This window comes from Ahaetulla prasina, chromosome 8, assembly GCF_028640845.1.
Source record: "Ahaetulla prasina isolate Xishuangbanna chromosome 8, ASM2864084v1, whole genome shotgun sequence".
NCBI classification, from domain to species: Eukaryota; Metazoa; Chordata; class Lepidosauria; order Squamata; family Colubridae; genus Ahaetulla; species Ahaetulla prasina.
In genome coordinates, this window is record NC_080546.1 from 14,045,750 (window position 1) to 14,060,467 (window position 14,718).

Below are 14,718 nucleotides of genomic sequence, written 5' to 3' on the forward strand. Positions count from 1 at the left end.
TCCTTGTGTGTCCAATCACACTTGGCCAATAAAAATTCTATTCTATTCTATTCTAACCTTCCCAGCTGTCTTCTGACAAGCCGAATCAATGTGAGGAAGCCAGATTCACCTAACAACTGTATGATCCTGTTAATGACGACAGTGATTCGCTTAGCAACTGTGGCAAAAAGATTATAAAATGAGGCACAACTCACTTAACAACTGCCTTGCTTAGCAACAGAAATTTTGGGATCCACTGTGGTCATAAGTTGAGGGCTACCTGTACAGACCTCTGGCAGGTTTCTGTTTTAGCAGTGAAAAACCACCAGAAGGAAGTTTTAGACTAGGGCTCTCCAACCGTGGCAACTTGAAGACTTGTGGACTTCAAGTCCCAGAGTTCCTCAGCCAGCTTTGCTGGCTGAGGAACTCTGGGAATTGAAGTCCACAAGTCTTCAAGTTGCCAAGGTTGGAGAGCCCTGTTTTAGACAGAACTAAAACATCCACATACGAACAGGGCAGAACTTACTTTACAGGTTTATATCGGTTTAGAAAAAAGATATTAATCATCCAAGTACCATTTTCCAACCCCCCATTCAAATGTGATAATTAAAATTGGACGTACAATCAGTCAGCCTAAAAGCACAAAATAAGTTTGCCCAGAATAGAAATTGCTAAGCTATGAAGAATTGTTACACTAGTTATTGATTAGGTTGGTGAGGGGAGAAAGAGAAGTGGCGGGGCAAGAAAATCATATGAATTCTCACAAAACTGCAGCTCTCTGGCTGCAAAATCAATATCCTTTTTTTTTTAAAAATTCCTCTAAGATGCCCTGGGGGAAATTAAATCAACTAGAGCAGGGGTCTCCAACCTTGTCAGCTTTAAGCCTGGCAGACTTCAATTCCCTGGATTCTGGGAGTTGAAGTCCACCAGCCTTAAAGTTGAGAAGGTTGGAGACCCCTAAACTACAGCTGCAAATAAGATTGTACAATATATCCCAAAACAGGAGAGATCTGGGCTGAATTCCGGCTCAGTCAGAGACCACAAAGGATGGGCCCACTGGGGCAGGGCAGCACCTGCACTTTACATGGGGCTACCCTTGAAGACAGTTCAGAAGCTGGCATAGAACGCAGCTGCCTAGACAGTTCCTGGTGCCCCTCGGGTGGTATTTAGCTGGCTGGGGAATTCTGGGAATTGAAGTCCACACATCTTAAAAAGTTGCCGCAGTTGAAAAAGGCGGAGTTACTCTATTGACAGAGAAGGCCTCAGCAGAATATTCAGGTCTCTTAAGCCAAACTCAATTTCATTGAGGGCTACATCAGAGTTGTGTTGGACCTTGGGGGCGGGGGAAGGGGCGTGGCCAAGCTGGGCCAAAGTCACTCATCGGGGCTCCGTTTTTGGCCGCGACGGCTTCCTGCAACCCTCTGCCAGTGAAAACAAAGCTTGGGGAGATTGCCAAGCTCCATTTTCACTTGGCAGAGGCATTGCGGGCCGTTCCTTTACTGTTTGGAGGGTGGGCCCGCAGCCCAGATCTTAGCACCCTGGCAGGTTGGATCCGGTCTGTGGGCCTTGAGTTTGACACCCCTGGTCTAAGCGGTGCCCAAGAACCAAAATCGTTTTATCCCTAAAAGGGGCAATGCATTATAACAGAAGCTGTGACCATTTATCCTTATTCACTTCTTTGTTCCAGAAATAACATTTTTAAGGAATACCAATAGTAACATAGAAATCAAAAGGGCCGGTTTAGCTCTGCCTGGTAAGGCCTGTTATTAAGAACACAAAGCCTGCAATTACTGCAGGTTCGAGCCCGGCCCAAGGTTGACTCAGCCTTCCATCCTTTATAAGGTAGGTAAAATGAGGACCCAGATTGTTGGGGGGGCAATAAGTTGACTTTGTAAATATATACAAATAGAATGAGACTATTGCCCTATACATTGTAAGCCGCCCTGAGTCTTCGGAGAAGGGCGGGGTATAAATGTAAACAAAAAAAAAAAAAAAAGGAAAAACAAACATGGGAGAGCTCTCTTTTTATAATAAATCAAGACCCGTGATCTACCCGTTCCTCAATTTTCTTGGAGAAGAGAAATGGTTAGCTTTCTTACACATTATACTATTGTAGTGGCCAAAATTGTGGAAACCTTTTGGGAAAAGTGTATTTTTGAGGTTTGATGGCTAATGACACCACTTTTTTTTTTTTTTTTTTGGAGTTTCAAGATAATCCTATTCCACTGCTGGAATGGCCTGGGAACAGCCCAGACCTTAATCCAGAAGTGACCCAGCAATAAAACCCAGTTAATAGAAGCAATCCTTCAATCTTGGTTTCGCATTATAACAGCTGCAGAACTCAAAGACTTGGTTCACTCCATGGGAAGACATTTTAAGACCGTAATTCATGCTAAAGATTACCCAACTAAGTATTAACTGACATGGTGATAAATTTTGTATAACCCTTTTTTTTCAATGGTGATAATTTTTGTAGATCTTGTTTTTTCTACGTGTTTCACTTATCTTCTTTATACTGCAACTGCTATTCTAATAGCAAATCCTCCATAAAAGATACTGCATTACATTCTTGATGAAATTATCTTTCCATTGATATATAATTTTATGGTATTACTCTAAAAAAAAGTGGTGTTATTAGCTAGTTTTAGAAAATACACTTTTCCCAAAAGGTTTCCAGAATTTTGGCCACTACTGTAAAGTTACGTCAGATTACATTGGAGGTTGGCACCGGATAACGTTATCTTTAGAGAGAGGTGTTAGCTCTGAGGAAAACGAAAGCGGTAGATTATCCCCACATTTGCCGAGTTGTTTTTAAGGAATCCAGCATGTGAGGGGCCCAGAGAAGATGGTAGCTACTTACGTTGTGGGCCCGGCTGCCTGGTGTACATGTTGTAATCAGGATGGGGAGGCTGATGCGGTGGCATGTGGGGGTTCATGTCCTTTTGCATAATAAACCCTGGAGGTGGTGGTGGGTTGTCCCTCTGAAGAAGAAACGGGAGAGAGAAACGAGAGAAGTTTACGTCTTGAGGGGTAGCACCGCAGAAGACCTGTCGCGGAAGTGAAACGTTCTGAATCTCAGCTCGCACATTGGTGTCCCTTTCTACTAGACTTCTACAAGTCTCCCTTATGGACTTCAACTCCCAGAATTCCTCAGCCAGCGCAGGCACTGGCTGAGGAACTCTGGGAGTTGAAGTCCACAAGTCGTAAAGTTGCCAAAGGTTGCAGACCCCTGATCTAAAGCATTCAAATGTGATTTGCCAAGAAATTTATGTTCTCCAGCAGCAACATTTACTGAATGCATTTTGAACCGATTACTGGGTTGGCCAGGGAGGGGGAAAACGGATCCGTTTCAGGACTTTTATAAACAGGGAACCATTTTATAAACGGGGAACCCATTTCAAGCAAACTGGGGGAACAGGGAAAGGATGACGAGATAACTCAGGCTCTTCTGGGACACAAATTAAAAAAAACCCGCGGGGGTGGGTGGATGGGTGGCTTAGTTGATCTCCAAATCTGTCGATCCGCTGACATTCAGCAAGTTATCTTAAAAACGGAGCAATATTTGGGAGACAAAACAATGGGAGAAACCCCCCCGGATGAGTTGGAAGTCTGAAAACTGCTTCCCAGATGGCTGAGAACACCTTGGGAATAATTATCAGTGCGCTTTTTTCCTTTCCTTTTCCTTTTTTTTAAAGGAAAAGAGTGCCAAGGATCATAGCAGGAGGTCTACAGGGGAGGAGAGCAGATTCTGCTCAAAGAGGAATAATGAATGTTATACCTGTGTCTCAAAGGGAGAGGCTGCAGGAAGGCTGGGAAGGGCAGTGGGGTTTTTGTTACTCCAGGTAGTAACAGTAGGGGCAATTCTAACCTGAATTGAACAGAGAGAGACCAATCATGGAAAAATAAAATAAAAATAAAAATAAAAATAGAAAAGGAAGTGAAAAGCCAAAACGTTTCAGACAGCCAAACTGCTCAGGAATGCACTAAGAAACTCTCCCATCATTTACAGTAATTGGTAAAAGGCCCCTGTCATCCATGCAGAAAACCCAACAGGGAAACAAACAGAGACTAAATACTGTATTTTTCAGTGTATAAGACGCACCTTTCCCCCCCACAAAAGGGGGTGAAAACTGTAGCTCCGCCCACCCACTGGCCCCCACCCTTTGGTCTCTGCCTCCCAGCAATTTACCTCCTTGCAGCAAGCAGCAAGAAGAAACAGCCCGTTTCAGCTTCAGCACAACCTGATTAGCACAAGTTGATTGGCCTTCCGACCCTCAGCTGTTTCAGGCTGCAGAGATTGCCATGGCCTATTGCTGTGTGGGCCTCTGCTGCTTGCTGAAAGGAGGTCAATTGCTGGGAGTAGATTTTTTTTTCCCCTTGTGCTAATCCAGTGGTTCTCAACCTTTATATTGCTGCGACCCCTTTAATACAATTCCCCACGATGTGGCGACCCCTTTAATACAATTCCCTACGATGTGGCGACCCCAACCGTAAAATTATTTTCATTTTGAATTTATCGTGCCTGAAGCCGTATTGGCTAGCGATCTGAACTGCTTGCGATTGCCTTGAGGACGGAGGCATTAAAGCGGAGACTCCTCCCCTATTAAGTTTATCGCGCCTGAAGCCAGATTAGGCTAGCGATTGGGAGTGATTGCAGCTGGCTTGAGAGGGAGACATCAGAGCAAAGATTTCTCTCTTTTTGAATTCATCGCGCCTGAAGCCGAATTCGGCTAGCGATTTGAAAAGCCTGCAGCTGGCTTGTGGAGTCAACCATTGGAGTGTGATTCTTCGACTCGCAAGTATACTTCCCATATTTCCGATGGTCTTAGGTGACCCCTGGCAAATCGTCATTCGACCCCCAACGGGGTCGCGACCCACAGGTTGAGAACCGCTGTGCTAATCAAACTATGCTGAAAACGAAAATGAAAGTAAAGGAGGCTGTTTGCTGCAACCAGGCAAAAATTGCTGGGAGGCAGATTTCTTTTTCTTGTTTTCCTCACCAAAAAAAGATAGGCGCGTCTTATAGTTCGGAGCATCTTATACTCCAAAAAAATACGGTATTTACCAGAACTGCCAACTCTTAAGAGTAAATTATTCATGCTCCAAGTGCTAGGAGTTTATACTCTTTGCAGCTCATGCATTTTTCTCCACTGACAAAAGTTAAGCAGCAAAGCTAGAATTGTCATGCTGAATAGCACACAAATAGAATTAGTAGATAGGAATGTCAAAAAAGAAGAAGCAGCTAAAACAGGTATTCTTTGGAAAGGACCTTCTGTTCTGAGACTTTAGCGCAGGGCCTAACACATAGTATTATGACATATGTAAGAAAAGGTACAGCAAAGGTTCATGCGAGACAGTGGACTTTTTAATGTCCGTTACAGTTGCTGGACTGGGAATTTAGTATTTAAGACATGGGATGAGTGAAAAAAGCTATATATGTTCGATCAAGTTGTTAAACGGAGTTAGATAATTAAAACAGGCAAAATGGAAACATATGGGTGTAATCGAAGACCAAGTAGTTATGTTATGTTTGTTCCCCAGGACGAAAGACAAAACTCAAAACCCCTCAGTTTTAAGAAATATAGCACAGTTCCCCTCTTCTGTCAAATAATATTTCCTACAGTGCTGCGATGTTTTCACATGCAGACTAGCGATGTAAAAAGAGACATAATGGGACAACTGGCAGAGTGCAGAAGCCGGAGTATCAAAATCCAGCATTTCACTTGATTCAAATTGGTGTTAGGCTTTCCCACCGTAGAGCACAGAATAACAGATTGGAAGGGGACCTTGGAAGTCATCTAGCCCAACCCCCTTGTCGTGTCCCACTCCTCCGCTGATGGCCAAGTCAGGGAAATCCGAATCAGGCGTGCCTCTGCAGCTCTGCCAAAGTCCTAGCAAAGTCCTCAGGGCAGGCAGGAGACCAGAAAGTGACTTCAGCAAGATATGTTTAGACTTTGCCTGACTCAGAGACTGCCAGAAAGCAGATCCTTTATATAGGCCATGGGGTGTGGCTCCATGACTCAGCACTTATCCAGGCCTGCCCCTCCCTTCCTTCTGTTGCCTCCCCTATCAATTCTTCTGAAGCGAGGGTCACTCCAGTCTGCAGCTGTTGGCAATTGACCTCCCTCAGGCTCACATGCTGTGGAGGAGGGGGAGGGGTCTAGTTGCTCCGTTTGCCTGGGCATGGAGCCAGAGCTGGGGGCTGGAGGTACTTCTTCCTCCTCAGCCTGTCTGGGCATGGAGCCAGGGCTGGGGCCGGGAGGCATACTAGGAAATTCCTCCGTGTTCGGAAGCAGATAAGAAGGCCCCGGTTGTGGTGAGATCGGACGAGACACAACACTCCTGCTAGGGAGTCCCCTATGCCGTTTCAGACAAATGTCTGTCAAGGCTCTCCTTAAAAGCCTCCAGTGATGGAGGAACCCGCAACTTCTGAAGGCAGGCGTTGGTTCCATCTTGTGTTGGGAAGCACAAGAACACTACAATAAACTCTAAATGAGGCTTTGCGCAGTTAAAAAAGAATAAAATCTAATCCCATACCCCATCCCATCCAAAAACTGGGGGAAAAAATATCCTGACCTGGTTATCTACGTGACACAGTGTCCACATTCTCCATCACTGCAACACCCATTCTAGGTTCCACCTTGTAGAAAACATTAAGAGGGGCCTCTGGACATCAAAGATTGCCCACCTTACCTTTATGGACATTTATTTTGCCATCCAAACCAGTCGTTAGCAAAATAATATATTCTGAGCCACCCAGAATTTCTTCTGCATGATTAAATGCTCAGATTGTCCCTTTCTTTGTCATTCTCCATATTCCATTAACCAGATGACTCCCATCAGTCATAAATATATTCTGCTGGTTTAGGACTGCTATTAATTAGAGACTACCTTTAAAAAACTGATTGTTGGATTCATATGTGGTTGTGGGGTCCTTAGAGTGTTCTCTGAGCTTGGTGGTTTTCTTGCAGATGTTTCATTACCAAACTAGGTAACATCGTCAGTGCAAACCCTACAGTTTGGTAATGAAATGTTTGCAAGAAAATCACCAAGCGAAGAGAGCACCAAAGTTCTCTCGGTTTAATCCTGAGCCACAAATATTCTCTTCAATCAGTATTATAGGTAGTGGTTGGCTCTTCCTGCAGCCATATGCTGATAAAAGGCTGGCTTTCCCTCTACATGGAACTGCTGTAAACTCTCTTATACTTAATTTGCTTGCAAGAATCATAGTCTTCTCCAACCGGAGATGTTTGGGTTTCTTGATCAAATGGTGCAACACAATTAAGGAAATCAATGGGGGGAAGGGACAGAAGAAAGGAACATGGATAATCAAGGATGGGCAGCTTCCTCACAGGCAAAAGAATAACAGAGTTGGAAGGGACCTTGGAGGTCTTCTAGTCCAACCCTCTGCTCAAGCAGGAAACCCTATTGTCAACTTGCAAAGCATTCCTGACCTAATCTCGAGTTGCCATAGACAGGGGGATGGGGAATTCCCCAACTGCAGCGAGGGAATTACACTTCAGTCAAAGCAAAAGCACATTCCAGCCATCTCTATGTCAAGGTCATCTCCAGGGAGACCCACAGTGGCCAGAGGAAAGGACTTCTACAACCTGTGAAATTGCTTTGTTGGGGAATGTGACTAATGATACATCTTGCGGGGTGGAGGGAACAGGGTCAGAGCCGGGGCAGGAATTAAGGGAGGTCAGAGTTGGCTTCACTTGGAACTTGCGGACATGAAGCTCCTAATAAACAACTGGATTTCTTTTGAAGCTTTGCTCGAGGCTCATGACTTAGTTAGGGCATCGGTCAGAGCCCTGACACCTATAACATTTTAGACAAATGGTTATCTAGTCTCTCCTTGGAAAGCTCCAGCGCTGAAGCACCCACAACTTCTGGGGTTGTGGGTGCCACTGATTAATGGTTCTAATTGTCAGGAAATTTCTCCTTAGTTCTGGTTTAAAAAAAGACTAAGGGACCTTACAGGGAAGCAGGTCAAGATAATCAGATAATGTTGAAGCACATGGAGGGGGGAGCAAAACTGCTTTCTTTTTATTTGGGGGGGGGATTTTAAGAAGTAAAATAGGACCTTTAAGTCTTGGTAAGGAGTCAGCCAGTTAGCACCTTAACAGCTCCACCACTCACTATTTTGACCCCAACAGAGATTGGTGTCAAACTACTGTTCCAAATTGATGTAAGATGCTAGATAGATAAGATTCTGTCTTATGTCCACATAAATGTCTGGATGTGAATGAGGAAGGAGAATAACAATAGCAATAGTGCTTAGATTTATATACCGCTTTACAGTGCTTTACAGCCCTCTCTAAGCGGTTGACAGAATCAGCCTACTGCCCTCCAGCACTCTAGGTCCTCATCTTACCCACCTCGGAAGGATGGAAGGCTTGAGCCTGGTGAGACTTTGAACTGCCAAACTGCAGTCAGCCGGCAGTGAGCAGAAGTAGCCTGCAGTACTTCACTCTAACCACTGCACCACCGCGGCTCAGAATAGGATGTTTCTCGAGAATCAATACCATGTCCAAGCCCAATTTATTACAGGGAATAGGAAATTGTAGGCTTCATTCAACACGGACAACTGTAGGTTTCATTCCACATGCACATAAAATAGCTTTACAATCAGCTTATAGAAAGAAACCTATTGAAATGGTGATCAACAATTAAACCACAAGAACATTCATGCTGGTGGGTTTGTGTCCTGAAAGAAATGAGTCATCCCCTTTTCGGTTTATGAGCCTTTTTTGGGTTGGGTGCTGTAGAGAGATTATTTACAGCAATGATCCTAAACCTTTCAGGTTTTGCAGAACGGTGGCGGGGGGGGGGGATGGTTTCACACACGTGTGTGCCACTTGCACAATGCAACTTCATCCGCTTGTTCATTTGCCCGCTGCTTGCACAGACCGGTTCCCAACAGCTGTGGCCTGATGCCAGGCTGTGGACTGGGGGGTTGGGGTGGGGAACCTGATTTACAGGTCTGTATAACATTCGCTGACTTCACTCTGTTGTTAAGGGGATAATGGGAACTGCATTCCATCCAGAACAAGGGTATCCAACCTTCACAACTTTAAGACTTACGGACTTCAGCTCCCAGAATTCCTCAGCCAGCCATAGCTGGCTGAGGAATTCTGGGAGCTGAAGTCCAACAGTCTACAGAGATTCTCAGTCATCCAGGTCCTGGTTGTCCCAAAGGTGTTTTTTCAGGAGGCAACTAACTGGACTTTCTGGTTTTTTCCTTTGAATACGTTTCACTTCTCACCCAAGAAGCTTCTTCTGCTCTGACTGGATGGTGGGGAAATGGAAGGATTTATGCTCCTTGTAGACAGTTGGTCATTTGCTTTTTAGAGAGTCATTGAGGCCACCTGGAGGTCCAGGGTCACCTGAGTGGTGCAAATGGATGTGGAGCCTTGCTGGAACTGTTGAAAGGACTGTGTTGTAGACTGGAGATAGATGATAGATGATCCAGTCTACAACACAATCCTTTCAACAGTTCCAAGAAGGCTCCACACCTATTTGCACCACTCAGATGACCTTGATGACACAGATAAACCTCCAGGTGGCCTTAATCGCTAAAAGGATGCAAATGACCAGCTGTCTGCAAGGAGTATAAATCCTTCCATTCTCCACCATCCAGTTAGAACTGAAGAAGCTGCTTGGATGAGAAGCGGAAACGTCTTCAAAGAAAAAACAGAAAGTCCAGTTGCCTCTTGAAAAACAACAACAACAACACCATTGAGACAAGTCCACAAGTCGTTAAGGTTGAAGGCCTAGAAAGTCTCCAGAAGTCTCCAGAAGAAAAGGCTGAGCCAAGTGACATGCTATAACACTGTGACGGCGACCCTAGGGCACGCATGCCAGAGCTGGCACACAGAGCCCTCTCTGTGGCCATGTGAGCCGTCGCCCAGCTCAGCTCCACCGCAGAGGCACATACCTCCCACCAACCAGCAGATTTTCGGGAGGCGCAGGGGGGGCAGTGCGCATGCGGGAGACATGCACATGCGCAGGGAGAGTCGCATGCATGTGCGGGGAGTGGAGCGTGGACCGTTTTGGGGCCCAGGAGGCTGCAGGGTGGCCTGCTAGGCCCAAAATGGGGTGCATGGGGGGTGTTGCATGTTGGGGTATGTGTGGAGGGGCTCATGCGCATGCACGGGAGGGCGGGGGAGCGCGCTTTTGGTACACAACAAGAAAAAAGGTTAGCCATCACTGCTGTAACATTTTTGGGGCAAGGTATCTACTAGTAGATGACGACTGACTAAACTTTATTAAAACTGAAGACCCAGAGGGGCAATTAAAGCCAGAAATGGAGAAGGAAGAGCTCTTCCAGACATTAGCCGGGGGCAAAATACATCAGTATTCCAATAGATCCTTTCAAATTAGTAAAACCTTAGCTAGCTCCTGCATGAAGCCTCCAGCAGCTTCCTAGGCAAGATTTCCAAAAATATCTCTGGAACGAGAGGACAAGGACCATCCTCCCGAACTGAAAGTAGGATAACAAGCTGTTATTTAAGAGTTTTCAAGGCACACTTTTGGGTAATTTTGAGCAGAACATGCTGTAACCACCAACGTGTTAAGGGCGGTAGCTGAAAGTGCGTTTTACCTGCTGGTAATATTGCGGAGTCGGGTTTTGTGGCATCTGCATCTGGCCAGCAGCAGAGCCACTTCTCCCTTTGGCTGCTGGTTGCCTCTCGTAAGGTGCTGGGGGTGCCTCTGGGCCCCTGGGAAGCTCCCCCTGCGCTTTACAGATTCTGTCCCGTAGCACCACGATGTTCGGCTGGCAAAAGGCAAAACACCCAGTTTAAGCACATTAAAAGGAACAAATCTATCAAGAGGTTGGGTAGTTAATGCTATCACAAAAGACCATGGACTCCTAGTAACCCAAGTTTGGTGATGGCTGACTGAACCTCTCTTCTCTCAGGCTACCTTCAGTCGTGTGGGCTAAAAACAAAAAAAACATGGATAAAACTTGAAACACTAAAGAGGAGAAGAGAGGATGGAGAGAAAGAATTGCCTTTTAAACATTAAGGGAGCTTGTTGGAAGCTGATAGAGAGACAGAAATAAAATTAGATAGGGGAAATATTAGAACGTATATTTTAATAGAATAAACAAAAATAATAGATAGAAAGTCTAGAGGTTTACAGATGTTCAGCGTTTTCTTTTTGCTGTTTAAATATGCACCAAGACAAATTCCTTGTGTGTCCAATCCAACTTGGCCAGTAAAAAATTCTATTCTATTCTAAATTCTAAATAATATTATGAGGAACACCTAAGTTTGATAAATGCGATAAAGATTACTAATATTGTTACTGTAATTTGGAATGATATGAATGATGCCCAGAATCAACACTGTTCACATACAATATGGATGTATATTTAAAAAAAATATACATCGTGTGGGCTAATCTAGTACAGGTAGTGCTTGGCTTACAACAGTTCATTTAGTCACCATTCGAAGTTACAACGGTACTGGAAAGTGTGACTTATGATCTTTTTTCACACTTATTGCACCATCCCCTGGGTCAGGGGTTCAAAATTCTACGCTAGGCAACGGACTCATATTTATGACGGCTGCAGTGTCCTGGGGTCATGTGATCTCCTTTGGCGACCTTCTGATAAACAAAGTCAATGCTGAAGCCAGGTTCACTGAACAACCGGGTTACCAATTCAACTGCAGCGATTCACTTAACAACTGTAGCAAGGAAGGTCGTTAAAAAGGGGCAAAACTCACTTAGCAACTGTCTCACCTAGCAAGAGAAATTTTGGGCTCAACTGTGGTCGGAAGTCGAGGACTACCTGCAAAAGGCAGGAGAAGAAAATACAGATAGGTACAGTGAAGTCGGTTTTACCTGGTTGGTATTAGCTGGAAGAAAAGCTAGCGCTGCAGCGATGCTGCCCTGAGAAGCCAAAAGGTTGGCATACTGGCTCATCTTTTCAGCCAGAAGGGCCCCGACAGCGTTGGCATCCATCACCTGGGTCTGTTGGACAGCTTTACGCAGAATGACCACTTTTTCAATGAGATCCTAGGAGCGTGAAATGGAAGGAGGAAAAAAAAAACCCAAAAAAACAAAACGAAAGAGACGAAGCGTGAATCAGACTGATTGATTGATTCTTAAGCTAGAACTGATTTCAATCAGAATAGAGCTGGAAGGGACCTTGGAGGTCTTCTAGTCCAAGCCCTGCTCAAGCAGGAGACTCTATATCTGGGGTCCCCGAGCTATGGGACGTGGACCACTACTGGGTCCATGGCGTCTTGGCCACTGGGCTGCGTGAGTGGCTGGCCAGCACGCGCAGCCCCCTCACGCTAGTGTCACTACGAGTATTCTGCAGGCACTAGCATTGCCGCGAGATCTAGTGTCACCACGAGCGTTGTGTGGGCACTAGCGTCACAATAAGCATCATGCGTGGGTGCTGACTGCCCTATTTGTGTTGCATGGGCGATCGCAGCCCTGTTCACACATGCACTTGTATGTGTAAAGGCACATGCTCCTCCCTCCCCCCCCAACACCCCCACATGGCTGCCAAACCAGCAAGGTTGAGGAATTTTGGATTATACTGTGTAACTCCCAACGACTGAGACCAAAAGAGAATCGAAAATAAAAGGGCCTAACCTGAAGAGACAGTGGATTGTTTCCATCCTGGGCTTTAGTCCAACAAGAAACTAACTTCTCCACATTTCCGGCACAAATGTAGCACAGGCAAGCCTGCGTTTGCAAAACGCTGTCCCCTTGGTTTTCGAGTCTTGAGCCCAACAAATCTAGTTAGGGAGATGAACAAAATATACATGGGAACCAATGTGGCCACAGAACGATTTATCTGATTATCAGAAAGCGCTGGAGACTCAGGTACACCTTCTCCCCCATTTCCCTGTCTTCATTTGTTGGTGATGTATGTATGTATGTAGGTATACATGTATGTGTATATATATATATATATATATGTATGTATGCATGCATGTATGTGTGTATTGGATTTATGTGCTTCCCATGTCATGCAGAGGCGACTCTGAGCAGCTTAAGGTAAAGGTAAAGGTTCCCTTCGCACATATGTGCTAGTTGTTCCTGACTCTAGGGGGCGGTGCTCATCTCCCTTTCAAAGCCGAAGAGCCAGCGCTATCTGAAGACTTCTCCATGGTCATGTGGCCGGCATGACTCAATGCCAAAGGCGGACGGAATGCTGTTACCTTCCCACCAAAGGTGGTCACTGTTTTTTCTACTTGCATTTTTTTACGTTCTTTTGAACTGCTAGGTTAGCAGAAGCTGGGACAAGTCACGGGAGCTCACCCCATTATGTGGCACTAGGGATTTGAACTGCTGAACTGCCAACCTTTCAATCGACAAACTCAACATCTTAACCACTGAGCCACCGCGTATTCTGAGCATCTTACAAATATTAAAATGATTAAAATGGGGTCGGGGAGAAAGGAGCATGAAGACCACGGGTGGGGGGGAGGTGAGGTCTTCTCTCAACGAATATCCTCTAAACCAGGGGTGTCCAACCTTGGCAACTTTAAACCTGGAGGACTTCAATTCCCAGAATTCCCCAGCCAGCATAAAGTTGCAAAGGTTTGAGCCCCAGTTATTTCTTAGAAAGTCAACAAATTAACCCCCTGATAGAGAGAGGGGGGGAGGGGTCTAGCATCTTCCGATAATCTGAAATAAGATGCTGGAATGAGAAGTCGCTTGATGACATTTTAACCACAAAGAGTTACAACATTTTCTGACCTAGCGTAAGCAAACCCAGGAGCTAAGGTTGCCTCCCAGATTTGCAACTGGACAATCTGTCCCCAAAGGTGCTTTTTTCAAGAGGCAATTGAGCTTTCTGGTTTTTCTCTGAAGATGTTTCCCTTCTCATCCAAGAAGCTTCTTCAGCTCTGACTGGATTGGTGGGGAATGATTCAGTCAGAGCCGAAGAAGCTTCTTGGATGAGAAGCGAAACGTCTTCAAAGAAAAACCAAGAAAGTCCAAGTTACCTCTTGAAAAAGCACCTTTGGGACAACCGTGACTGGATGGCTGAGAATCTCTATGGGCATTTAATTGAAAAATCTCTTCCCAGTTCCAGATTGCAACAGCTCTTGGGAGATTTGGAAAGAAACCTGAAGAGGGCTGCCCAATCTGCATGCTGCAGTAAACCCAACAGAAAATGGAGGACAGAATCAATACGTAAGACGGAAAGGAAGCAGGGAAGATGATACCCAATGAGATAAATCCCCATGATTTCTTTTGGGACATGTGTAGAGGAGGAGTAGAGGTGAAACTCCGCAAGATGCTGCATTCTGTCTACAAGCATTAAAGAGAACTTCTGAATTTCAGCTAGTCCTCAACTTAAAACCATTGGTTTAGCAGCTGCCCAAAATTACAATGGCACTAAGTGTGACTTACAGCCAGTCCTTGCAATTATGAACATGACAGCATCCGTACTATCCACATGATCAAGATTTCGTTGCTTAGCAACCCACATGTATTTACAATGGTTGCAGCATCCTGGGCTCATGTGATCACCATTTGTCACTTTCTCAGCTGGCTTCCGACGAGCAAAATCAATCGGGGAAGCCAAATTCGCTTAATGACCACACGGCTCACTTAACAACTGCAGCGATTCGTTTAACAATTGGGGTAAAAATGGCTGTAAAATCGAACGCAACAACCGGTTTGCTTGGGAATGGAAATTCTAGTCCCAATTGCGGTCATAAGTCAAGAACTACGGTAGACCTTCAACTTACAACTGTTCACTCA

At 45.2% G+C, this 14,718-nt stretch overlaps 1 protein-coding gene across 15 annotated transcripts in view; it reads right to left on the minus strand.

Annotated features, from left to right (window-relative positions):
- SEC31A (SEC31 homolog A, COPII coat complex component) overlaps positions 1–14,718 on the minus strand; it is a 75,965-nt gene that overhangs the window by 22,345 nt on the left and 38,902 nt on the right. For 11 of the 15 annotated variants that reach the window (XM_058192380.1, XM_058192379.1, XM_058192376.1 and 8 more), the window contains 5 exons: positions 12,595–12,740; positions 11,833–12,006; positions 10,586–10,759; positions 3,758–3,847; positions 2,840–2,960 (listed from right to left, as the gene is read on the minus strand). In XM_058192380.1, coding sequence (XP_058048363.1) covers positions 2,840–2,960; positions 3,758–3,847; positions 10,586–10,759; positions 11,833–12,006; positions 12,595–12,740 — 705 coding nt within the window. The remainder of the gene's footprint in view (positions 1–2,839; positions 2,961–3,757; positions 3,848–10,585; positions 10,760–11,832; positions 12,007–12,594; positions 12,741–14,718) is intronic. The other 4 variants (XM_058192381.1, XM_058192384.1, XM_058192389.1 and 1 more) reach the window with 1 other exon arrangement.